Here is a 27,154-nt window from a genome sequence, read left to right on the forward strand (position 1 = left end):
AATTTTGTTTGTTATTCAACTTGAGCCCGTGCGCCAGGTACTGCCTTTTGATAGGTTCACAACTGACCACTTGGTCTCAGGGGAATCTACATTACATTGGGTTACACTTTTTTCAGCTCGATCGAGAATTTTTCTGCCTATTGCCCAGTCTTGCGCGGCTCTATTCTGCTGCCGCCTCGCCATCCGAGCGTCTTCGCTCGGATGGCTCGTTGGCAATTAACGCCTCAGCAGAATAAAAAAATTATTGTTAATGATAAATGAAATAAATCATATATGAACTGCGGAAATGAAATGAAAATGAAGAAATGATCGTCGCAGTGAACGCAATTTATGCAATTGCGTAAAGAAGCCTGAAAAAATTCAGCACTTCAATGGGGTTTGAATCGCACAGCATCGCACCGGTAATCTCGAGGTCACGGGTTCAAACCCCGTTGAAGTCCTGAATTTTTTTCAGGCTTCTTTACGCAGTTGCATAAATTGCGTTCACTGCGACGATCATTTCTTCATTTTCATAAAAGCTTATAACAATCATAATTGACTAATCTTTAGAAGATCGATTATCTGTTGACTATTATTCAATACGTTTTGATGAAAGTTGCAAAAGTGAATTGAAGGCCACTTTCGTCTCGATCACCAAGCCCACTCTCTCAGAACCTGGAAATTATTTCTTTCTTCCGTGGTTAATGTCAAATAGGAATTTTTTCTAGGAAAGGTAAAATGTTACAAGTCTGACGTTTAGCCAGGGGCATTAACCGGCGGATACTAGTTATTGCCTGGTAATCAGCTATCTTACCGTTATAGCGTACTGGGAACTGTTTCTATTATCGATTGCTACTGTAGTTTCAAAGAAAACTGGTAAAGCCAAATATTTGTGGACCTTGGCAAGATTACTTATTAGGTTCCAGTTCTCTTCCCGCCAACGTTTGTCAGTAATGCTCCATGAACCGTATTCTTGGATAAGTCTTTCAAGAGGTTTTGCTTTCAATCTCTCAACCTCGTCCTTGTCCATGCAGGAATCATAATAAGTTAACGCCTTCCACACCGCTTCTTCCTGAAAAAAAAAAACTTTCTTTCATAAACTAACCAATTATTTTAGAAATAAATGTTTTCACCCCAAAAAGCAGTAATCAAGGATCAGCAAGTGCGTGCGAAGGTTTACTTTTAAATTGCGTTTGCTAATGAATGTCACTAAAGTGGGAAGTTTGTACGTTCAGTGAACTACTATGGGGAAACGAGTTTAATTAGGGAGATGGGTTTGACAGAGCCACGTTCTTTTTTTATCAAGCGCGAAGTTTCAGCAGTATCTTCACTGTTTTGTAGCTTTTAAAATAAATATAACCGGAATGAAATTGTTTGGTAAAAGCAGGGCCTACAGCCACAGTCCGCGGGGACCCTGCGGCTCAGTCCTGATTTTTTAAAACAAATTTCTTTGCCCAGTGGTAAATCCATGCACGCGCATGCACAGATACGCATCGAGAACGGGCGTGAAAAATGGACGACGTTGAATTTGAATTCCGTTTGTTGCAAGATGATTTATAGACTTTCTCAGAAAGCCCGTTTCCGGCTCTCGCAGTCGTATTGTGGTAAGTCTACATGTTGCTCAGTTAATAACGTTCTATTTTTTCCGATGACACAGTCAGAACCCGACAGCCAACGAGAGGACGTTCATTCTCAAACTATAACCCCAGTGAAATTAGAGTTACAGTATATTCAACAATGAAGTAAAATACGATAGTTCTTATAGTACGAGAAAATGCAATACTATTCTATTTCTCCGAACGAACTGAAAGAAATGAAAAGCATCAAATTTATCTTTTAACGGCTGGGTTTCGAGTCTATTACTTTGTGTAATGATATTTTTCTTCCATCAGAACATGTACCTAAGAGCCAATGTCTGTAATTTCCGAGAATCGGTTGACAGTCGTGAATTTTTGAATTTCTTCATATTTTGTCCACATAATCTCTATAGTACACTTATTTCAAAAATCACATTAAAACTTGTAACGGCTTTTTATTTTTTCCTGAATCGGGCAAAGTTTGAAAAACGCCAAATCGGCGCTCTTTCGAGTATGAAATTTGCGAAAATTAAGCATTTTCTTCGCGCTCGTACATAAAAATGGGATGACATCTCTAAATAAAATCAAGTCACAAGGAAAACACAGACTTGTACTTTATAATTCTGCAATTATCTTTAGATAAGCTGTTTAAATGTGACTATGTTGGCCGCAAGAAGAAACACGATTTCGGCTCTTTTCAAAAATGGCAAATTTGACCTAACTTCACCATCGAAAAAAACAACTGATACATGGAATCTCAACATGAAACAAACACTATTTTAAAGCATATTCTTTGCCGTTTCTTGTGTTAAAAATTTTTTGGCGGCATTACAACAGTGCGTCGCTGAGACACCGAAACGTGCAGCGTAGTTTCGCACGTTGGAACGCTGAAAACAAGCTAGCCGCGAGTGTAGGCACACAAAAGTTTTTGCTAACTTAGCTTCTTTCACAAGGGGCACATTACGGGAAGCTCTAAAAATCTTTTGAGAAACGCTTTTCAATTTGATGATTATAAAAAAGAACTAAGTAGATTAACACTGCATTTGATTGCACGCAAGTAGCTGAAAAAGACAACGCTGTTAAGTTCTCATGGAGTGTAAATATTAACTTCGTGTTTCGGCACCTAAAATAAAGCCGCTAGAAACGGCGTGCTAGCTCTAAATAGGATTGCAGATCTCTAAGAATTACTTACCACAGTCGTTTCAACCGCAAGTGGCCGCAGTTTACTGAAATCTTCTGTCGTTTAGCCTCAGACTAAACGCTGTGATGCGTGATGAAAGCCCGTGTGTAATTTGAGTCTGGTCACGCAACTGTTATATTTATATTCCCAAAACATGTGGAACTAAACTTGATTTTAGGATGTCACCAGCCGAAACTCAAATAGAGAAAGAAAACAAATAGAGTAAGCCGAGTCTGCAAAACTTTTCACACTAATTTTTTTTATTTGCACTTAGCCTTCTGCGCCTTTGCTTGTAATAAACTAATCTTAACCCCGCTTAGCGTATAGACTTCTTGATCGATTACCTCAGTATGAATTGAGGGATTTAGGTACACACGTACGCCACATGCAACATGAGGGTAGAGCAGGGAAATGAAAACGAATGGCCAATGCTCCGCAAAAGAACATTCCTGAAAAACCACAAATCGAAAATGGACAATGGACACATTTGATGTGCGAAATACAAGTATTTAACATGTTTAAATTACTGAAAGTAGTATTGCTTTGCTCCTCTGCAGCAAGGGCATCTTCTGGCGAGACCTCAACCTGCTGTTGACGAATTGTACTGCTCCCTCGCCCCCCGAACAGAGGCCCTTAAAGGCCAGTCTACACAGTATGGGGTAGACCAGAATGTACGTACTGCTAGCTCCCGCCTGAAAAAAGGTGTAGTCACCTGGCTCTATCCGCCACCATCCCCCCGGCACTTGTTCGCAGGCTAGAAAATAAACCAATTCACTGACAAGTTCTTTTTCATAACGTCAAAATCCGTCGCGAAAATGAAAAAAATGCTTTTAAGTGCCTTAGCCATTTACTTACTATCTTTTAACCAAATACGTTGCGGAGAAAAGAGATAAAAGGCTGAAAACAGCCTTTCATTTCGATTTAAAATTTCAGATGGAGAATGCCCTTTTCCTAGGTCTGCACCTGCAGTGACTTGTGTGCTAAAACTCCTTCGTGGTGGTATCTCTCAGGCAAAAACGACCGCCTAGCGGGGAGGAGCGAGGAGAGAAGTCCGTGGCCATTTTCGAAAAGAAAAAGAAGTGTAAAGGCAGCACCTTCGTCGTACAGGAAACGTCTGCGTATATAATTTTCTTCAGGCCGCACAGAGTCATCAATTAATGTGCCTTTACGGACCCCTTTTAAATGAGCAGCCAGCATGGCCAGTAGGCTGTTCTGAAACGGTACAACGTGCTTTGTTCTCCGCCACCAGGAACCAAACATTTAGCGGTGGTGAGGAAAAACTTTTGATTTTATGCGCCAATTTTGTGGATCAAACAAAGTCTGTTAGCTCTAAATGTAGTGATAAAGATATGAATTTTTGTATGTGTAGGGTTGATCCTAAAGGAGAACCCAATGCCAACCAACCCACCCATCTCCTCCTCCTTCCCTAAAGTAGACTTTTGATGACGTTAGCATAATCACCTGAGACCTCTTGTAAAGTTCACTAAAATAATAGCAAGCACCTTCGTAGCCTGTTCACAGACCCTCTACTTTTTCATTAGAGATCGTCGATCTATTTTCTCTTTGGAGATCGTCGATTTTGCGTATGAAAATAAAAGCCGCGGGGGATTTATTGACCAGTAGAGCAAGGGGCTTTCTCGCCCGCTCCCTTCGCTCGCGTGCTCGTCTGTTTTCGAAACGAAAGAGGAGTCTAAAAGGTATCATTTTCAGTTCAGACCATACGCAGTCATCAATCAATGTGCCTTTATGGACCCTCTATGAGCAGCCAGTAGGTTGATCTAGAACGGTACCACGTGATTTGTTGCACCACTACCCGGAACCAAACATTTAGAGGTGGTGAGGAAAAACTCTTATTTTCATGCGTCAATTTGTGGATCAAACAAAGATCAACTAACGTAAATGCAGAAAACCTTACTTTTATCATTAGCATGGTAGGGTCGATGTTTGGTTATTGCCCTACATACTCACGTGACTAACAAGTCAGGAGCATACCAAGCAGGGCGGATAAAGGTTGGGCGGTGAAACGAGCGCTCCGCTCTTCATTTAATGTGTGATGCGGAGTAGGACTGGCACGAGCGCTCTTTCCGCGCTTCCGGTGCGCTTGAAGGCCGGCGAAATTTTTCTTTTTGCGAACCGGAAATCCTATTTTCTTTCTGTAATTTCAGGGTACAATGTTAAATAGATAAATTCGTTTCATAATATTATCAATAAACAGTTTCATATGTTTGTGTCTGTACGTCTATAAGTTAAACTTGTTGGTCGTATAATGCCAAAATTTGAGTTTAATTTGAAAGTGTTGAATACCTCCTCCTTCCACTAAATATCACGTAATCGTTTTTGGCCGTTTCGTTTGCAAAAGCTTAACACTTCTTAACCTCAATTTTTACATATGTTAAAGGGGGATAAATTTTGTATAACATAACAAAAAATTAGATTGATATATATTGATATAGTGGCGTTGTACTTCTTCAAACTTTGCTTCTCGGGTGCAACGCGCCATGGCGATTCGCGCAATGCGTTACAAATCCGGCAACCGCATGTAAACAAAATTTATTGAGGTTAGTTGTAAGGTTTTTCCTCCGTTTTTCTCTCTAAAACAAAACAAGGTAAACAGTGAAAACTGAGGGGAAACTAATTTTGAAGTTTCGAAGAAAAAGAAAGACGTATGAGATGTTTTCTTCAAAATTAAAAAGAAGGATGATGGTGATTGAAATTAGCATAATTTCACCTTGCACGAGCTGCACGCATTCAGCAAAATACACGTCATCTAGTTATGAAACACGATCTGCTGTCTTTTAGTTTTGCCATGGATGACATGGATGACATTTTCCTTCGTGTTTTAGACAATAATTAGTTGTTTTTGTTTTGGAATAACGTCGACATTGGCGAGTAGCAGAATGAAAATATAATTCAGTGGTAGAGTCATGGAAGTATAATAAAAGAAACCCTTTGAAAGAGATGTTTGTCTACTCCAACTAAACCTCCCGCAAAAAATAGCAACATTTGCCTCTCGGAGACAGCGTACCAGCATAAAGGAACGAGGAAGAAGTGCAAGAAAACAAATCAAGCTGCCATAATTCAGTGACAGCGGCAGTGACCGAAGGACTGACCGAAGTCGAAAACAAGCGACATTTCTAAGCAGAGTCCCAGTCCACTGCATCACACCTTTTTGCTCGGACGCGCTCGTTTCACCGCCCTACCTTTATCCGCCCTGATACCAAGTGACTCACGACGTCTTTTCTATGATCGCAATACGTTCAGCATTACTGGGGCCACAGGCGCCACAAACCAAGTTTGAATATGTGCGAGATGCAAAACGAACATACAACAAAGACTTGCACGGTAAAACACTTATACCAGGAATTTCTTTTTCGGCGCGTTACGCGTCACGCACTTCCAGAATGTCATCTTCCCTCGTGTTGACAGATTGAAAACATATACAAACTTAACTTCGATTTGCCGTGATGCAGAATTTAGTTAGCGGTACTGTGACCCCGTCTAGCATTTAAATTCAGGTAAGTAAATAACTTTTCTGATATTAAGGTTTCAATACGATTAAAACTATAGCAAGCGAGTATTTCTTAAATATTCCCCTCTGCTTACTGTGATTTGAACTGCGTATTCGTCTCTTCATTATGGTTTATCGCAAAAATCAGTTGAAAGGAATCATGTTAAACCGAACAGAAACGCCGAAATATAATCTGAAACCGTTACAACTCTGACTAGGGTTTAAATGTCGAAGTATTGCCAAGGATTAATATTCCAAGCGTTGAAACTTGCTTGTTGCACGCGCTTTCCTGGTGTCAAAATACCCTTCAGGTTTTGGTCTCTCGAGGGTGTGCATTTGGAATGCCGCCAGAAATATTTTAACACAAACAACAGCAAAGGATATGCTTCAATACAGTTCCTGTTTCATATTGAAATTCCGTGTACCAACTGGGTTTTTACGATGGTGAAGTTAGGTCAAATTTGCCATTTTTGAAAGTGCTTAAACCGTGATTCTTCTTGCGGCCGGTACAGTCACATTTAAACGGTTTATTTAAAGTTAACTGCTGAATTATAGAGTAAAAATGTGTGTCTGTTTTATGACTTGATTTCATCTAGAGATATTATTCCGTTTTTATGTACGAGCGCGAAGAAAATGCTCAATTTTCGCTAATTTCATACTCGAAAGAGCGCCGATTTAGAGTTTTTCAAACTTTGCCTGATTCCTGAAAAGATAAAAAGCTGTTACAAGTTTTAACGTGATTTTTGAAATTAGTGTACTATAGAGATTATTTGAGCAAAATATGAAGAAATTCAAAAATTCACGACTGTCAACCAATTCTCGAAAATTACAGACATTGGCTCCTAAAAACGATTCTGAGATTTCTAAAGTAAGTTTTCAATTAGCAACTCGCCATTGTGAATTCGATCGCTTGCCGAAAACTGGCCTTAGTTCTGCAAATCAACATTATGTGCATCCCGCAGCTGAGGCGTTCTCGATCAAACTGTAAATTATCCAAATTGAGCATCCTCAATGTCCCCTGTAGCATTTCTAAACGTGCTTTTCTCCAAGGGGGCATGCGAGTTAACGAAACGATGGGCTGTTAGGTCTATTTCTTATCCGGTACTCGACCCAAACACCAAAAGTCTAGTTTTTTTTTGTTTTTTTTTGCTGAATTCTTCTCGCGCGTTGAGCCGGTTTAGGTTGCTCTCTCATATTGTCGAACGCAATATAAAATTAATAGTTATTTGTCGCAACACGAAGTATGATTTTCTGCACAAAAAGTTCAAAGGTGAAAAGAAACATCGTGTTATGCTGTTATCATCAATGATTAAGTGCTAGAAAAACAAGCTAAACATTGCTTACCCTGGAGTAAACTGCTTTTAATTCCTTATTTTCAAGAAGCATTTCAATGAGTTTGTTATTTTCAGCTGTCAGCTTTATAAACTGATCCCACCTACTAACCCCAGGGGGCAGAGGATTTTTCTTCATCCATCCACCGCATGCGTACTGGTAGAAATCTTGGCAAGGGTCGGCGGCAGATGGGTCAATAGAATTCAGCAGATCTGCAGAAAAATTCACTTCAATGAACATCGTTGAAGAAACAAAAGAAACAAGTACAAGCCATTTCAAACCATTAAGAAATTCTCATTACTGAGCGAGAAACAAATTTAATCATGGGTGTCTGACTACTCTTTTATACTAGAGACGATTTAAAAATTTGGGCAAAACCACTTACAAAGAAGGCTTTCCGTGGCTATAAAACGCCTTTTTTTAAGTTCCCTTTTTTGAAACGCAAACTATGATCTTTTGAAACCTACCGACTGCGGTCATGAATAGTTGCAGTGTGGCTCCACCTAAACAGCTAAGAAGGGGAAATGACTTTTCAATATAGATTATTTAAGACACTTCACTTTTTCACATCCTCTATTACGGCATAAAATGTCCTTATGCAAGGATGTAAACACTAGTATTCATTATAATATGCAATAGCAATACAGTCTGTGCACCTTTAGCAGAAACTTTATAATCTAAGAATTGAACAGGAAAGTTTTAAAGGTGGCATATTAGTAATTTCGAGCGGCAGTTCATCCTATTCCATAGGCATAGAAGATGAAAAACTGAATGCACGTCTACCATCCATTGAACGAATTGAGGGCGAAGAAGCCTGGCTGGATTGCAAAAGCTAACAGAGGCTGTCGGAACCTTTTTAAAAAGACTTTGGGAGGGCAGAGAAGAATCTCAAAGATCATGAGTTTGTGTAGGAGGAGAGGGCCAGTGAGTTTAGTTTATGAGGAACAGGCGTATTTTTGTATTTGTATTTGTATTTTATTTTTACATTAGTTGTACAATAATACAATAGTTGTACAATATCAATAATACATTGGTTGTACAATACCAATTGGTACAAAGTTGCTTAAACTACGTGTACATAATAATAATAATAATAATAATAATAATAAAGAAGAAAATTAGAATGGAGAAGGGCACATTATAGTAAAACTAATCATGGCCCTTAACAAGATTGACTTTATTCTTTTGTAGTTTTGTTATTCATTAAAACACAAACACGCGCGCACGCACACACACACGCACACCAGTCAATATTGAGCAAGATAATATTTTTTAAGTGCCTTTTTGAACAGGATTTTCGATGATTTATTGCGAATAGAAAGGGGGAGATCGTTCCAATAGTATTTTCCAATGACGGTAGGGCAAAACTCTCGAATATTAATTCTTGAGTGGGGAATGTGTAATTGCTGAGCAGATGCACTTCGTGTAAAATAATTATGTTGCTCAGATACAAGAAATAATGGAAAATTACACGGCTTATTATCAGAGACAAAATCATATAAAAACAAACAATTGTAAATTTTAACAATATCACGAAATTTAATAAATCTAGATGAACATAATGAGGAGTGATATGATCTCGTAAAGGAACGTCATTCATTATTCTAACTGCTTTATTTTGTAGACGTATGAGCTGTGATAATGGATTATCATAATTATTTCCCCACAATAGCAACCATATATGAGATATGGGTAAACAAGAGAATAGTCAATACTAGTTAAACATTGATTTCCTAGATAACTTTTTATCTTTGTCATAATAGTAATACTCTTACTGACTTTATCACAAACATAGTCAATATGGTCATTGGCCAGCTATCGATAGCGGAGGTAATAATTATAATCTACTTTCTGACGAGGTTGAAAGATAAGATATTTAGTTTTTCTTAGATTTAAGGTTAATTTATTTGCACATAGCCAGTCATAAATATTAGGTAGTTCTTTATTTATCTTTAATAAGAGTTCATCTGCATTTTTAGCTGAAGCTGTTAAAGAGGTATCGTCTGCATATAGTCTCATGGAGAAGAAATCAGAAGATTGAGTAAAGTTGTTTATATATATCAAGAATAACAACGGTCCTAAAATTGATCCTTGAGGTACACCAGACGAAATTGGCATGGTGTCAGAAATGTTACCATTTACAAAACCTCTCTGCTTTCTTTTGTTAAGATACGATTTGAACCAGTCGATATGAGGTTTTTGAATGCCATAGAACGATAACTTTGACAATATAAAATCGAATGATTGACTGTACCGAATGCTTTACTCAAATCTAAAAATATTCTTACAGCATAATCTCCTTGATCTAGAGAGGTAGAGATTTCTTCAATGAGATCAACAAGACGTCAGTCCACAGTGGTACTGCCTGGCTTAAACCCATTTTGAGTAGGAGTGATAATATTTTCAGACGAAAAATAAGATATAAGTTGATTATAAATACATTTTTCAAAAACAGGCGTGATGTAATCGAGTGGGTGAGTTCTATAAGCGTTGATCTTTTGCAGTTTCTTTTTCATATCGACCATACAGGTGGACCATACAGAAGCCTGTGACAGTATAATCATTACGGATTGGACGTGAGGAAAAGCTGCAATCTCAGTGGACAAAATAGACGGAAAATTTAGATCTCTCCCCTAGTTTAAACTTGCTCCCAAAACTCCAGTCTACTCAGGCATTATAGTTGATACGATCTTCCCATTACTATTAAAGTATTAAATTTTGTGTGTTATCCATGACTTTAAATGGTGACTGTTATTGAGGGAGAAAACGCTCTCTGTGACAAGCTAACCGAAAAGAGTAAATATGGCAACTCGTGCGGCTCTTGTATTTTGACAAGTGCAACGTATGCAATATGTTTTGCGTACTGCTACATTTCTTCCATTTACGTTTAATCAGAAATTCAGCTATTTCGTCTTCGGATAGCCGTGAACTGATGGAAGGTATGCAGTTGCTCGCAACTTACAAATATTACGGTAAGGGCCCCTTGGTTATGAAGAATTAGCTGGTAGATTGGGGCCACAGAAATGGCGGAATATTTTGAATGAATAATAATTAATCCAATCATTCTACTTGGAACATATTTCACTAACAATTCCGGAATGAGAATAGCGGGTCAATAAAACGGATATTCCAGACTTTTTTTAAGATATTACTATTCCAGACATTTTAATGCCTGAGACGTCTGCCTTGTATTATTATTATTATTATTATTATTATTATCATTATTATTATTATTATTATTATTATTGTTATTATTACAAGTGATACCGGTAAAAGTAAATTATAGTTATTTTACACTATATAAAGCTTCGAGTTTAAACCTTAAAATAATTTGATCAAAAAGGGCTAGCTTTTTCGTCTTTTTTCGGTGCCGCATCTTTATACGACCAACTCACGGTTCGAGGTTGTCCGCTATAGTCAGAAGTGATTCCATTTGCTTTTATTGAAATGAACTATGAACTATCGATCGCGCAGCTGCCGACTGAACCTTATGACCGTACGATTCTCTCCCAGCTCGTAATGTGTCTTTTAATCTGTGAGCGAAAACATCAACACAACATTGTTCATCATTATTTCCATTTTTTTAGGTTAGGGTAGCAAACCAGTTGGCTTTTAGGCCTAGAGGAGCTGCTACATGACCTCTCTCCCCGGAATGAGGAAAACAATATGGCCGCCAAATACATCCTTTTAGCTTTAAAAGTTCTCCTTTATTAACAAATGTTGAACTTTTATTTCGGCAAACAAACAGTTAAGTTGTCAAAAGGATTTTACAAAAGTCTCAGAAGCAGGTCTCCTTTTCGATTTTAACTTGCAATATCGGTCAATTTCCCCAACTTTTGAACTTCTGACTAATGAAATAATAATTACTCAGAGACAAAACAGCGTAAAGAATTTTTGGGAAAAACAGCAAAAACTTGCCAATTTATGACAAAAAAGGTGCTTTAGAAACGAACCAAAACATTTAAAACGCTTTGATCACGTTACTGATGACGTCATGTCCCTCTTTTGATCATGTAATGAAAGGTTGGCCCTCTATAGCCCTCGGCCTAGTCTCCCGACTTTTTTGCTCATGTTCATTACCCCCTCCCCCCTTAAATTTTAAATGCCTTACGTCAACTGGTTATTTTTAAATGCCCCACACAACTAAAACCTCAAATTTGTTATTTGTTTTTAACTCGTTAATGAAATCTTGTCACAGCAACAAAAAACCTAAATCGGAAATAGTCACATGACTGATGACGTCGTTATCTTAGATGTGACATGGGAAGATATTTTATGGCAAATGTTATCTTGTTGTGGTCTGACAGGCTTCTCCGAATAAAATAGAAAATTGCCTCAAAGGATTCTGGGAGATTTTTTATGATAATTATAAATTAGACTTGCTCACTCCTCACTTGTCGACTTGTTTTAGGGACACAAACCACGCAACCATAACCAACTTTTAAATACCAAAACGACTGTAGTCCAACGTCAGGCAAATCACTACTTTTCATTTGTCTCTCATCCGTCCACCTAAGTCTCAAAAGAGCTTTCGGAAATAGTACAAATTCAAAATTTATTTCAAACGCAATTCAAGCTCCCGGCCATCTTTAGACAGATTGCCACGCTTCCCGCGTTCTCTTTGTTGTCATATGGTCCCAGTGTTTCTGTGGGGTGGGATTAGGACGCGCGCTGGGTCATGGATAGTGCTCAACAAAGTGCCAACCTTTAGCTCTTAACCAACAACTGTCTTGCGCAATTTCAAAAGAGAAATGGATCCTTACCGAAGGTCTCGAAAGGTCTGTTATTTTTTTCTCTCTAAATCTTTTTTTAGATAAAATTTGAATCAAATCGCCACTCAAGTCTCCTGAAGAAATTCATCAGGCTAGTACAGTTAATATCTCTTTAAATGTTCTCAGAACATAGCCAAAGTCTTAAAGTCTTTGACGATTTCCAAGTCTTATTTCCAATAGCGTCGATTGCATTTTTTTTTATCGTAATGTCAAATAGAACCAGTTACGTATTTGGAAAACATTTTTGATATCCTATTCCTCGGCAAACTTTTAATCTCGGATTAAAATCTCGCGATCTCGCGATAATCAAATTTCAAACGAAAGGAACTTGATAAGATATTCTCTAAGCATAAAACAAAACCCAAATATAGCCTTAGAAGGACGTCATGTGCCTCGAGTGACCTTGGTGGTAAATGATACAGGCTGATGAAAACTAGAACTAACCTTTTTCCCCCTTTTATCCTTCTAGAAGAGTGTTAGGCAGATGTAAGACTAGCTTGGCTTCTTATTACGTAACAAACATATTTATCATAAGTGGCTAAGTTTTGCGCTACAGAAACGCAAGTAATTACTCATACCTGACGTTGCATGTAAGCAATCTGTTGACCAACACGATCCTCCATACTGTCTTTGTTGTTTAGGAATACCAAGTGATGAATTGACTAGCTCTTCTGGAGTCTCTACTTCGGTTTTTTTGGCGCGCTCGATCAGGTACAGATTCAGTAAAATAAGACAGCATATAACCAGCAAGACAATAAGAAGCATCAGACATTTAACATTTGAGCAAAGTTTGCTTTTCCTTTCAATCAGCAAACCTCGGTTCTTTTTTTTGTTAATCTCTGTTGTCCCATCAAATGAGTCCATTTCAGTTAGCCAAGTCATTCTACTTTCTTCATTGGTGATAATTTCAACAAATGACATAATAGACAACAGATTTATAGAAAATAATAGGTAAACGTGATTAAATTGCTAGTTTGATGACTGAAAAGTAGGGTGAAAATTCATGAATTTCCTATTTCCACACATTCCTGTATGACGCAATGGATACATTGTCCTTGTCTGAGCAGTTCCTGAACAGACCGTATCCGGAGATTCTATCTACTTGCTCTTGGCCTAAAAAAGTATTTTATTAGAGATTTTCGTACTTCCTTATTAAGGCTTCTTCTCTCCTCCGCAGATACTAGTTGCGCTTTCAGTTTTCAATGTTTTTCTTCTCTCCAGCCCCCCATGGCATAAAGAGGCCGAAAGTTCAAGTTCCTTTTTTTCATTATTTAGGTTTTTTGTTTTTTTTTTCCATATGATGAAAATTCAAGGTAACAAAGTACCCTCACTGGAATAATGCCAGAATTGTAATATTCACACTCCGGATGATCGCATTCAAAAGACATTGGCAGAAAAAATGAGGATGATACGGCGTCTGTCCTATCACTATGTATGCTATGCAAATACGCACATACCAAGGAATAGCGGCAAACGAACGTGACAACCTTGTTACAGGAAAATGACAACTAATCTAACAGACAATACCATCACTATTACCGTATTTATTGGATTAAACGCCGCCCTCGAATAAACGCCGCACCTAATCAGAAGAATGCGGCGTTTAGTCGAAGATAATGAGGAAAACTTCGGTACAACTTGGTAATTTACACCATCCAGACATTTACGATTCTATCTCCGGAAAATAAGAGAGACATTGGTGACCGCCCTTTAAATTAAATAATATTTACAAACGATTTACATTAACTGTGGTAGGTGCCTTTTTTATATGATTTCGAAATAAACACCGCCCTTGAATAAACGCCACATTGGCACTAAAAATTTTGTAAATGTCGCGGCGTTTAATCAAATAACTACGGTAAGTCAATCAAATAATAAGGCTTAGTCAATAGCAAGTTACCCATCCCCTGGCCATTTGCCGCTAGGAATTTATCAAGTACTCCGGGAGTAATAAGTCGTGTGTAAACACCATCCCGGTGCCAATGGAATTTGTCATCAAAGATTTGACTGGGAGTGAGGAATTTGTCATAGTCAATTTCATACGGTCTTAATTTATGGCCTATAAAAAGTACATACACAAGAGCACATAGATACTGAGAACTGAACACTAACTTCAGCCGACAACGTTAGCCCGTCAACCTCTGTAAAGGATTCCAAAAAAAAAAATGGCAGCGTTGCGAATTGAATCAGAGAAATTGTACTTCTTGAAAGGCTTGCAACGGGAAGCTCCGCGGCTGTCATATAGTGACCGCTTATTTTCCTGTCTTGATAAACTTTTGCAAGGTCAGACGTCCTTCCTCTCAGTAATTATAGACCATTATAGTCTATATTGTTTCGTCAATGTCATTGTCACTTTTAAGTTTCGCTTGCAAAGTTAAGAAAACGTCCGGGGATGGGATTGATAAGCTTGGAACCAAGTAAGCAATTTCAGCGGAAATTTTGAAGACATAGAAATTGAAGTGACTGCCGGACAGTAACAGGATATGACGGATGAACACTACACTGAATACATTAGTACTTTTACAAATATACATTTATTTAGTATTTAAAAAATACATACCAAATCAAGTTATATTAACATCAACGAGCGACAAAAAAGCTCTGCAAAATGGACTGGTCAGCACAGAAGAGAATGTCGGTCTTGATGAAACTTTACATAAAACAAATTGAGGAGGCTTAAATAATGATAATGAGGATGCGGATGGTGATGATGATGATAATTCTCGGGAAAATAGCATAGTTTCGCGGCAACCATGGCTGGGAGAAGTGGGAAGGCCAATCAAGGAGGGTGTTCCAGAACCCCGGGGATCTGGTTTCAAGCTTGATTATGATTCCATTTCAGCTGGAAACGTTATAACTCACTCACTCCACCTCTTCATCGCGGCTCTGGGACATCATAAAGCGTTTCCCCTGGCTCTGAAAGAATTGCTAATTTTGGTAGGGTGTTGTCAGACAGGTTTCAAGCAATCGTCAACAAACGTTACTCCAAGACCGGCATCTCTTTGTGTTTTTCGGTTGTCGGTTGAAACATCATTAATTTCAGTGGGAGGTGATTTTACAAGCGAAAATCCGTGTCCAGCACTTGTTTAAATACAACCTAAAAGTGGTCTGTTTCGTCCCTGTTTAATGCAGTTCGTCTCCAGAAGTATTACTTGTTGGAGCAAAAGCGAGGCGCCCTATTGAGCCGTTCAATGAAACATTTGACAATCTCACTGGCTAATAGTAGGAAGGCTTGGATCGATGTTAAAAAATGACACAGCATGAGTATAGCGGATTCAGGTTGAGCGTTTAATGACGTCAGTTATCGCGTTCGTTATCACGGTTGATTGTTTGCGTTGCGAGGCAAATTGTCAGACGTTGCTAGGCGTAGCCTGTTCCAGGCTCCGAGATTGTCGGGTCCGCTGCATTGAGAAAGTGCTATGCTAGGCGAGGATAATATCCTTCTGTCTGAGAAAAGGTGCGTTGTCTTATCGATATGTGTGTCATGGCGATTGAAACCAAGATAGAATACTCCTACTATTCTACAAAAAGAATAACTCCAGTATATATTGTCGAAGAAGAGCTTATGAGCCTGGAATACAGCAAGTTCGTAGAACGCATTGTGAACGACTTACAGTGAAGAAAGATCAAATTGTCGACGAGATAAATTTCGAAACTGTAGCCGATGAAACGTTTAGCTCATTTGCAGTATCCATAAATCGACCGGGAAATCTCACGATTGTTAGTGGGTCACCTCCTCCATCAATGATTTTATCAATAATGATATGTCTTAGGTCAGAGGATAAAGGTTTTCCTGGGATATAAGAGAGACCGCTCTTGCTTACGGTCAACATCTAAGGACGAAATAACGTGTTTCCATATTTTGTAAACTCGACGGAAACGTGAAGTTGCTTAACGGATACTTTATTTTTCGATAACGAACGCGATAACTAACGTCATTAAACGCGCAACCTGAACCCGCTGTAGGTCAAACAAGGAGTGGAACACTAGAATCTTGGTTTAATGGCTTAAAAACCGAATTTGTACAAGTTCCTCCTTTTGAAACCGGTTTTCTGACAATAAGCAAGGAAATGACTAAAAATGAAATTTGCAACATTTTGATGTTGCAACAATAAGGGCATATTTTCATGCTAACTGGACATGTAATGCATGAAGCTGCTTTTTTGTTTTTGGCGCACTTGCATAAGACAAAATTTTGTTTTTGTTTTTTCTTTTTTACCTTTCGATTTTTTTATGTTTCTCTTTCGTTGCGTTGCGTTGCGTTGGGTTTTCGTTTTCTCCTTTCCCTTTCTTTTTTTATATCTAGTAGCTTTTGTTGCCAACTTTATAGTTCTTTCTCATGGAAATGTGGCTGTTACGGGAAAATTTTATCTGGATCTATCCTGAAAGGATAGTTAGTGAAGAGAGAAATTGGAAACGGATTATTTTGACTCCACTACACAACATTAACAGACAAAACGTAATGGCAAATAAGTTTATTTTGGGACGGCTTGGCGAGAACCAACCCTACAAAGTACTTATGTAAATACAATAATAGGTGATTACTGGTGAATACCTAATGTACAACACTCGTAAACTAGCTTTCACAAAAAGAAAAAACTCGTGCTACAAATGGTCGCTCTTGACCTGATTCACCCAGTTAAGCACGCAGGCTTAGCGCCAGTTAGGCTGCCAGTTATTCTGGGCAAACTAATTCATAAAACTCTGGCAACATATAGCTGGCACAGGGAACACGGTAGGAGCACAGAGGCTAAGCAAAAAGAAAAACTGCTATAACTGGTCGATCTCGACCTAAATCCCCCAAATAAGCACGCAGGCTTAGTGCCAGTTAGGCTGGGGAAACTAATAAATAAAACTCTGACAACGCATAACTGGCACAGGGAACACGGCAGGAGCACAGAGGCTAAGCAAAAGAGAGATTTGCTACAACTGGTCGATCTCGACCTGAGTCCCCCAAAGAAGCACGCAGGCTTAGTGCCAGTTAGGCTGGGGAAATTTAATAAAACTCTGATCAACGGATAACTGGGACCGGGAACACTTCAGGAGCACAGAGGCTGAGTGCCAGGAAAACTGGGAATTATCTCCACTAATGTACCCAACAAGGCACGTAGCCCAATAACCAGTAAGGCTGCCATAAAAGGCTAGGGCAGGACATTGAAAGTAAACAAATGGATAACGACTCAGGCTAGAAGTCTGTAACATTGCCTGCAACCTAACTGCATCAAACGAGACTTATGTCGCCTCCTAAAGAGCGGTTCCTGGACAGCTGACCTAGTTTCTATACATAGAAACTAAATATATCAAGTAAAGGAGCAGGTGCAAAAACTGAGATAACTGTACAAGTACATAAAATAAGAAACGGGAAAAAACTGAAAACTAGCAGAGCTGAGCTACCGCTTACAAACTGAAGTAAATGCGGTCAGACGGAGGCCAGAAAAAACCTGCCCAAAAAAACCCCGAAGGGAAAAAGTGCGGGCAGGAAATCTGGGTAGGAACCAAGGCTCAAGCTCAAAGCCCTTCCTACGGGACTTTACAATGTCATCGAGAATATGTTGCTCCTAAAAATAAATAAAACAAAAATAAAGAAAAACCAAAGAGAGGGTGGTTCGTAAGCCTAGATGACGTACACGTGATATACGCAGCCTTATATACCCCCGATATGGCTACCCATGGTGCACCCGGCCTAGTACCCAGGCCCTGTTGTATCTCGTGCCGTCAAAATATTTATTTCTGTCTTCTTCGCGAGCTCATTCGTCAGAAATAACATTTTTCCAAAAAATATTACCAGGTTGTTTGTGTTTTACCTTAGCAGGATTGGTCAGAATTTCTAAAATGAGGCAACTGCATAACTTTCTGAGCTCGCTGCTTACCAATTAATCACTGATTTAAATCATTTAAAGCATAGTCTTCTTCGTTTCATATAGAACGAAACTGACCCGACCCGTTGGCAAGGGGTTTTAAGACGAAGTAGGCGGAATGCAGACGAAAAGAAACGGCTTCTCACGGTGCATTGCGATCGCGATTCTCGCAGAATGTTGGAGATATTCCCGGCCGTTTTGTTTCTATGGTGTTTTTCTGTCCTGCCACTGCCCGGGTGATATGGCTGTGCGCACTCCTGAGGTACTGACCGGGTTGGTGTTTGTGTACCCCTTGCTTTAAGTTTGTTTTATTAATTTACTGGCAAAAAGATCAGGGTAACTCCTGATCCACCCGCCCCGCGCAGATTAGACCTGCACCGTTCTAAACCTCTTATTTCACTGGTCCCCTTTAATCTGCACTTCCATTGTTTTCAGGGAGAGAGGCATTGTTATGTGACAATCCCTATTGTTTTCCCAGCTAATCAAAAATAATCTCTTAAATAGGTGCGGGATCGCCCCCCGCGCATACCGTGGGAGAACTGCCGTACGGCCCCCAGCTCGCAGTTCCCACATGGTTGTTTGAAGCTGGCGCTTAAAGGAGTGCTTTACCCTCGTAACGGCAGTAAAGGGTCTCCCGCATTGTTATGTGGTGTTGCTTCTTTCAATGCCTATGAGTGCTGCGTGAGCTTAACAAATAATTAATTCTGATCAGTTTCAGGGCAATTCCGTAAAAAATAACAATTCTTATTATGTCACGTTGCAATAGACCATTTTCGATACATCGAAATTCTTACTTAGTTCCGAGATTTGGGGGAATAAAACAAAACTGAAATCATCTCAGTTGAGGCTTAGCAATGATTAATGATGCATTTCTTTTGTTTTATTCCCCCAAGCCTCGGTGCCAAGTATGAATTTTAATATATGGAAAATGGTCCATTGGATTTAAAATTAGGGCTTTCCGATTTAGCGGAAAATCTGATGAAGTGGAAGTTATTGTTACTTATTCCTTAAAAGAACAATAGTCACGTGAACCCATTTTTTATGTGACTTGATTTCTATTGTCGTCGTACCCATTACAGAAAAGGCTTTATTTGTCGTCGTTTATCAGACACTCTATTGATAACGTTCCAAGTCAGCAAGCAGTTAAACTGGTGGTTGTAGGACTTGGTTTTGTTGATCAGTGTTGGTTTAGATTGTTCTTGGGAGACCAGTTGCAATGAAAAATGGGGTGAACTGGGGAAATGGCTTTGCAATCGGTGACGCCAACACTAAAAATTGTCCCTTAAAATGCCTTATTTTCCAGACTAATGAGGAAAGCTTCACTTTTGTTACCTTCAAGACAGACGATTCTATAAAATGGAAGCTCATGTATGCAAGAATTTCTTTATGAGGTGAGATTTTACTTTTCAAGTAACAAGGGCCATTAAATTGCCAATCAGTGCGAGAGCCTGGCATGTTAATTAGTAGTCCGGTTTTCAAAAAACCAGGAATATACATAAGTTGTAGAAACATATCATGAGGTGATAACATATTTCCATTCTACTTCAAACATTTAGGGAAACAGCATAGATCAAAACAACGTTATCAACTTTCATCATTCTTAAAACAATACAACTAGCTTTTTGTAGAGAAGATGTACAACATCACCAAACTGTGAAGTGTGGCACCTTCGAACAATCGTACTCTAATATTGACGGCTCCAAAAAATGAAGTAAATAACAAACGTACTGGAATCTGCGTTTCCAGATTTAATTGAAAAACTGATAACAAGTCTTAATCTGTCACAGGGAGTTATTTGAATAGCGGCCACTTACAAAAGTCTCACTTATTGAACATTTCTAAGTAGCTTAAGTAATGACTCGTATCATTCGATTTTCTAAAATTAAATTTTCTCTTTTTCAGAGATGACTTTCCGACACAACCTCATTAAATATTGAGTAAGTTGACCATAAATGAAATCATTTTCACACTTTATTAGGCTATTTCTGTTTTGAAGCCACAAACAAAGAGCATGGTCAAAATATGTGAATCGTAAATAAGCAAATCTATCAAGGGCTGATTGAAACATTTTCAGCTGTCAACACAACAAGATAGTCATTTTACACGTTCATGGGTGGTACTCCTCTACCAACCACTCGTTACTTACTACAATTTATGCTTCTAACTGACGTCCACTCCGCTAGCAACTGACAGATTTCCAGTATACTCAAGGAGATTTAATTACGACATCACTTGTAGCGGTTATTTGAGAAAATAATGGCAGATTCGAGATATCGCTTAGCAAAGCATGACGAGATTCATCTACATGGCAATGCAAACAACGGCGAGGTCAGAATTATGCGGGGAAGTGATCAACAATCTAGACGACACTGTAACACTTCAGTACTTGCGTTTTTTATTGTTTTGCTGGTTTTAACCTGCATTGCCTTGATAGCCTTTTTAGCAATAGAAAAAATGCGAAACTACAACACGTTAAACCCAAGCTTGGTGCAAAACTGCTCTTCATACATTGGTGATAATGGAAAGCAGCAGCGCGGGTCCTGTACTACTTCACAGTGTATCCTGGCCGCTTCTTGTGAGTAGAAATTATTTTTATACAAACATTTCCATCTTTATACCCAATAAGACAGTAATCTAGGTTTATTCCATCAAGACTGAATTTTATGTGAAATAATACATTGCTTTGGAGGAAATTATTTTATATTTCTATCAAATAGCTTCACCTATGATCAGTGGCTTTGCTTGGGTTTAGTAAGGTAACAAATGCTGCTTTGAAAAAAATCTTCGGAAAAACTTAACAAAAAAAAGTATCACCGAAAGAAATCATCCCAGTAAAACTCTTTCAGTCTGTGTATCTGTTTGTTTCAAAATGCCATTTATACCCCATGGCGTAAGTGGTAATTTAATTTGTCGTGTGGTTGCGAATAAAATCCGCTAATTTAATATCGTGGGGGGCAAAAAGGCCTAGACCTGTACCGAATGAAATTGCTAATTTGTTGATGACCGCAGACTGCCATTAAATAATGCCAGGTATCTAGTAATTAGTCATTAGCTCTTTTTCAATATTAAGACTGAGTGCACTACTAAACCTTTCACCTTTTCTGACATCACACATCACAATACTTTCCCTGGGTAGATTTATTTCCTTTTCAGTGAACGGGTGGAACATAAAGCTAACGGTGTATTTGCTACCTCAAATTTGAAAGTGAATCACGAGGTTTATTTTGAATTAAAACTTGGAACCGAAACCGATGCAAATCAGTTTAGCAACACTGTTTCATTCTATCAAGATCACTTGGGTCTTGCCATCTAGCTGCCCATGAGTCGCTTGCATGCATTAAATATAATGTAGACTGTTAGGACGAGAAACGTTTTACTATTGGAAATTAAAAAACAAAAAAAGAGTAAGGGTTTTTAAGGAACAAAAGTTTTAAATCAGCATTTACATCAAATGCCAATCATTTTTATCAATATAGTATAAACGTGTTCTTAACGTAACGCAGTGACCGAGCTGTTTAATAATCTCTGACTGGGGTAATTATCATACGTGACTACCATACGTTAAAAGGAGCTTTTTCAGACGCATTACGGTATTGAAAAAATCAATTCGGGCATTTTTAAAAGGTTCTTATTGGTTATCGAGCATCAGCAATTGACCAGTGTTCTATCGACAATAATTCGGCTCAACCGAGACTTTATCTTCTCTCCGCTGACTTTCCCTTGGTTCCGGCTCCAGTGATGAACGGCCGTGAGTGAATGCAGCCTGCCCTCATCTCAGAATCTATTCTTTAGAATACGCTATTGTCCAAGCATCTTGTTGAAGGTTTAAACTGAACTCGCTGATGCTTGAACTGAATTTTCAAAACGTGGAAGTTATGCACCATCGAGCTAGTCAATAAGATCGTGCGATAAGCAATATTTACTGTCTGGGAGTGTACCAACTGAATACTGTCAGGATGTCAGACCTCCATGAGAGTTCTAGAACGTTATGAAAGGATTCATTAAACAACCAGACAAACAAAACAGGCAGGTTGAGTTTTCTTCATAAGGAGACTTGCAAGTTGGTTTAAGACTGCCTCGCACACTACAAACGTGGGCCTGCAACCGATCAAGTCTATTTCGAGCATCGATTGTTAGGCGATAATCCGAATCATCAGTTAGAGGTATGTCCTCATCTCCATTTTTCGAGAATTGGATCTTCGTGGCTGTGAGAATCGTGATGAGCTTTGCTCATGGCAGTTAAAATGAAATATTGAGTATCTTAATTTAAATACATGACTCCTTTTTCCCTCTGCATCACCAAATGATGAAAATCGAAGTTGTCTGGCAAACTGATACTATACCTAAGGGCAATTCAAAAACTCATTATAAAATATCCAGGAGTTGACTTCCTGGATTTTTTAACGAGAAAACAGCAAGCCAGTCCATATCAAGAAACGAATGTTACGAATGTTACCATCAGCTCAAGAAGAAATTAGCGAAATGAGTCACAAATAATGAATTCTGATCAGTTTCAGGGCAATTCCGTAAAAGATAACAATTCTTAATATGTCACGTTGCAATTAACCTGAGATAAGGCCCAATTTTAGCGGTTCTATACATTCCCTCCAACGGCTGCCGCTATAATTGGGCCTGATACAAACTCTCTAACGTTTGTGCTCGTTACGGCCAGATTTTGGCCGTAACGCTGATTAGCTGTTAGAACAATGCCACAAGATCTGATTGGCTGTCGGAAAGGCCGGAAGTTGAAAGCGCTTATTCCTTGCGTGGTTGTTTTCGTGAATGATGCGTCGTCGGCGGAGAGAAGGATCGATTTTGCTGCCTTTTTTTATTGTTTTATGGTCTTATGGTAGGAAAATATGCCGTAATATGTGCCATGGAAATTCAGAAAATTCATATGGTTGTTCATATCTTCTCAGGATTTGCTTTATTTACGGAACTAATGTGAGTGTATCGCGGAGTTGAATCTCTCTGCAAGTTGTTGACCGCTAACAAGGTGCCTTTTGATTGACCAACAAACGAGTGCAAATCAAAATACTGTCCATCTTAAAACTGGTTTCATCTGAAAGTTTAGCCGGGAATGACTTCTCTGAACGGGGTACGCAAGCGGGGGCTCACTGCGAAAGAAACCTCAATCGCCAACTGTGAAGTATTAGACGAAAAATATCGCATCTCTGTTCAAGGAATTTTTGTAGGATAATGGTGGCTTAAGGTAACAGAATGGTTGTTTGCCTTCGCTTTTTGTAAAATATAAACCAGGAAAACTGGTGTCCCCGCTCGTTGGCTGTTTGCTTTTGTTTTTAAAGATTTATGTACTGAAAATCGGGGAAAATTGCCGAGGAAAACATTAAGGCAACAGAATAATAGAAATTTCAGTATTTCAAATTCGAGCGCGCCTAGCCAAAATAATAAAACTAGTAGAACATCGTGTCGCCGTCTTTTCGAAAACATTTTACCCTCTACGCCAACAGAAATAACCTTCGAGATCTCCCTTCAAGAAGTTAAATGTGATTTTGCTGACTGTTTTATTTTTAGCTGAAAAATTAACAGATAAAAGCTATTTTTTAAGTCACCCAGTCTGCATTTTTCCCACGCGTGAAAAATTCGCATACTAGAAAAACAAGCAACGGAAGTAATTTTGGTTGGCTGATTCGGCAAATGTCAATCAATCAAAAAAGTGGGCGGCAGACGTTTCACAGAAGGTTTGTATCAGGCTGGTCCGTGCACACTTCGGCCAATCTAATTTTTCATTTTTCCAACAAAAACGGAAACAGGAAATATTACTTATCCTTGTCATATTTACATATTTAAAAGTACAGACAGAAATAGAAAAAAAGAAAATGGTCAGGAAAATTGATCATTTTTTCATTTTTCTAATTTTGAAGTCCGCTTCAAAAATACAAAAAATACGGTAAACGGCTAAAAGCGATATTTTGCTATTTTTTATTTTCTTGCTATTGTTAGAAAATGAGAAAAATGAAATAATGTCCGATTCCTAACTCATTTTTCTATTTTTCCGTTTTTCGCCAAAAATAGAAAAACAGAAAAATGAAAAACATCATATTTATTCCCACCATTTTTTCATTTTTTCCATTTTGTTCAAAAAAATGAAAAAATAGAAAAATAGCATACCTATCGCCCAATTTTCCATAATTCCATTTTAATAAGAAAAATGAAAAAATGACAAGTGTTGCGAGAAATTTTCTATTTTTTTTATTTATTTAATAAATAGTAAAACTTTAAAACGATACACCCTTTCAGACAGTTTTTCACTTTTTATTTTATTGAAAAATGGCGCAGAAAAGTGAGAAGTTATGAATATTTTAACGTTAACTGATTTGGTTAGACGATTTACCCAGGGTCGGCGGAGATGTGGGGGAATTTGGGGGGGGGGGAAGGCTTAGTTTTCGAGATGCGGACGTAGTTCCATTCACTTTTGATCTCGATTTCCCTGAAGGTTTGAGTTGTCGGGGGTCGACTGTGGATGAAAGCGGCGGGAAAACCGTAACGTACCGGCCGTGGCCGTGGGAGGAGGAGAAGGCGTGAAAATTGGTACGGGAAAAAGGGGGTGGTAACTCAACGGTTTTCATGCCAGCAACAGTATGGTTCCAGCACAAAAAAAGCGGTTCGTGAGAGAGATTAAGGGGAAGGAGTTAAGAAGAAGGTCGTTGAACAGTCACATGCACAAAATAAAAAAAGAGCAAGCCAGTGAAGAGGTCAGACGCTTTTAAATGAAATAGATGCTCAAAGGTAGACTGCTTGGCCTGCCGAAATAACGGATCTTGCCGCAGAACGGATGTTTTAGGATTGCAAGAGTAAAGTATGTTGAATTAATATTATGGAGGAGAGACATAACGAGGCGGCTAGTATACACTCGCGGGAGAGAACATCTAAATGATCTGGCCCATACATTTGCTCATACAATTGATTAAACGTTGGATAGCTACTATCCACAGGATAAATCACTATCCAGCGGCCTGGTAATTTTTTATGTATTTTATGGAAACCAATTGCGTTATCTACTGGATAGTTATTTATCCAGCGGATAGCGTTATCCACCTTTTAAGCAACTCAGCCCTGGAAAGATGAGAGCAAAGATCGCTAATGTCGGGAAACCCATGCGACAAGTATGGGGAAACGTTCTACAGTTTGAATGGAACAGGAACACTTTATGGTGACACAGTGTTAGAACGGGTCACAGAGTGAGTCCTAAGTAATGAGGTAAAGGAATCAGCTAATCAAATCCAAACGTGAATGAGACTACTTTCGCATTCCGAGGACTAAAGCACCCCCACCCACCCTTCCCATCCCACGTCTCCGCCGACCCTGTGTAAATCGTCTAACAAAACTAGTGAGTCTAAAGTGGATTAGGTTTTTCTTTTCTTTGTTGGTAAATGTTCATCATTTGTCATTTTTCTTTGCTATTTTTCATGAAAACAAAAGATGAAAAATTATCCGTTTTTGTCTGTTTGTTTGTTTTGTATTTATTGAAAAAATGGAAAAATTATTCGCAACACTTGTCATTTTTTTCATTTATCTTGTTAAAATGGAATTATGGAAAATTAGGCGATAGGTATGCCATTTTTCTATTTTTTCATTTTTTGAACAAAATGGAAAAAATGAAAAAATGGTTCGAATAAATATCATTTTTTCATTTTTCTGTTTTTCGATTTTTTGGGAAAAACGGAAAAATCGAAAAATGATCTAGGACTCGGAGATTATTTTATTTTCCACACTTTTCTAACAATATCAAGAAAATAAAAATAGCAAAATATCGCTTTTAGCCGTTAACAGTATTTTTTGTATTTTTGAATTTAACTTCGAAATTAGAAAAATGAAAAAAATGATCGATTTTACTGACCATTTTCTTTTTTTCTCTTTTTTTCTGAACTTTGAAATATGCAAATATGATAAGGATAAGTAATATGTCCTTTTTCCGTTTTTGTTGGAAAAATGAAAAAATAGATTGGCCGAAGTGTGCACGGACCGCCTAGGTCCGTGCACACTTCGGCCAATCTATTTTTTCATTTTTCCAACAAAAACGGAAAAAGGACATATTACTTATCCTTATCATATTTGCATATTTCAAAGTTCAGAAAAAAAGAGAAAAAAAGAAAATGGTCAGTAAAATCGATCATTTTTTTCATTTTTCTAATTTCGAAGTTAAATTCAAAAATACAAAAAATACTGTTAACGGCTAAAAGCGATATTTTGCTATTTTTATTTTCTTGATATTGTTAGAAAAGTGTGGAAAATAAAATAATCTCCGAGTCCTAGATCATTTTTCGATTTTTCCGTTTTTCCCAAAAAATCGAAAAACAGAAAAATGAAAAAATGATATTTATTCGAACCATTTTTTCATTTTTTCCATTTTGTTCAAAAAATGAAAAAATAGAAAAATGGCATACCTATCGCCTAATTTTCCATAATTCCATTTTAACAAGATAAATGAAAAAAATGACAAGTGTTGCGAATAATTTTTCCATTTTTTCAATAAATACAAAACAAACAAACAGACAAAAACGGATAATTTTTCATCTTTTGTTTTCATGAAAAATAGCAAAGAAAAATGACAAATGATGAACATTTACCAACAAAGAAAAGAAAAACCTAATCCACTTTAGACTCACTAGTTTTGTTAGACGATTTACACAGGGTCGGCGGAGACGTGGGATGGGAAGGGTGGGTGGGGGTGCTTTAGTCCTCGGAATGCGAAAGTAGTCTCATTCACGTTTGGATTTGATTAGCTGATTCCTTTACCTCATTACTTAGGACTCACTCTGTGACCCGTTCTAACACTGTGTCACCATAAAGTGTTCCTGTTCCATTCAAACTGTAGAACGTTTCCCCATACTTGTCGCATGGGTTTCCCGACATTAGCGATCTTTGCTCTCATCTTTCCAGGGCTGAGTTGCTTAAAAGGTGGATAACGCTATCCGCTGGATAAA

The 27,154-nt window shown here is 38.3% G+C and overlaps 2 protein-coding genes across 2 annotated transcripts in view; one reads left to right on the plus strand and one right to left on the minus strand.

The window, feature by feature from the left end:
• LOC140945888 (endothelin-converting enzyme homolog) overlaps positions 1-13,309 on the minus strand; it is a 37,779-nt gene extending 24,470 nt beyond the window's left edge. The window contains exons 1-3 of the mRNA XM_073394954.1: positions 12,927-13,309; positions 7,589-7,788; positions 794-1,051 (exon numbers count right to left, since the gene is read on the minus strand). Of these exons, the coding sequence (XP_073251055.1) occupies positions 794-1,051; positions 7,589-7,788; positions 12,927-13,269 (801 nt within the window). The 5' untranslated portion in view covers positions 13,270-13,309. The remainder of the gene's footprint in view (positions 1-793; positions 1,052-7,588; positions 7,789-12,926) is intronic.
• A 7,134-nt stretch (positions 13,310-20,443) lies between these two features.
• The window catches only part of LOC140945856 (endothelin-converting enzyme homolog), a 34,264-nt gene continuing 27,553 nt past the window's right edge, over positions 20,444-27,154 (plus strand). The window contains exon 1 of the mRNA XM_073394911.1: positions 20,444-20,781. Coding sequence (XP_073251012.1) covers positions 20,463-20,781 — 319 coding nt within the window. The 5' untranslated portion in view covers positions 20,444-20,462. The remainder of the gene's footprint in view (positions 20,782-27,154) is intronic.

This window comes from Porites lutea, chromosome 1, assembly GCF_958299795.1.
Source record: "Porites lutea chromosome 1, jaPorLute2.1, whole genome shotgun sequence".
NCBI classification, from domain to species: domain Eukaryota; kingdom Metazoa; phylum Cnidaria; class Anthozoa; order Scleractinia; family Poritidae; genus Porites; species Porites lutea.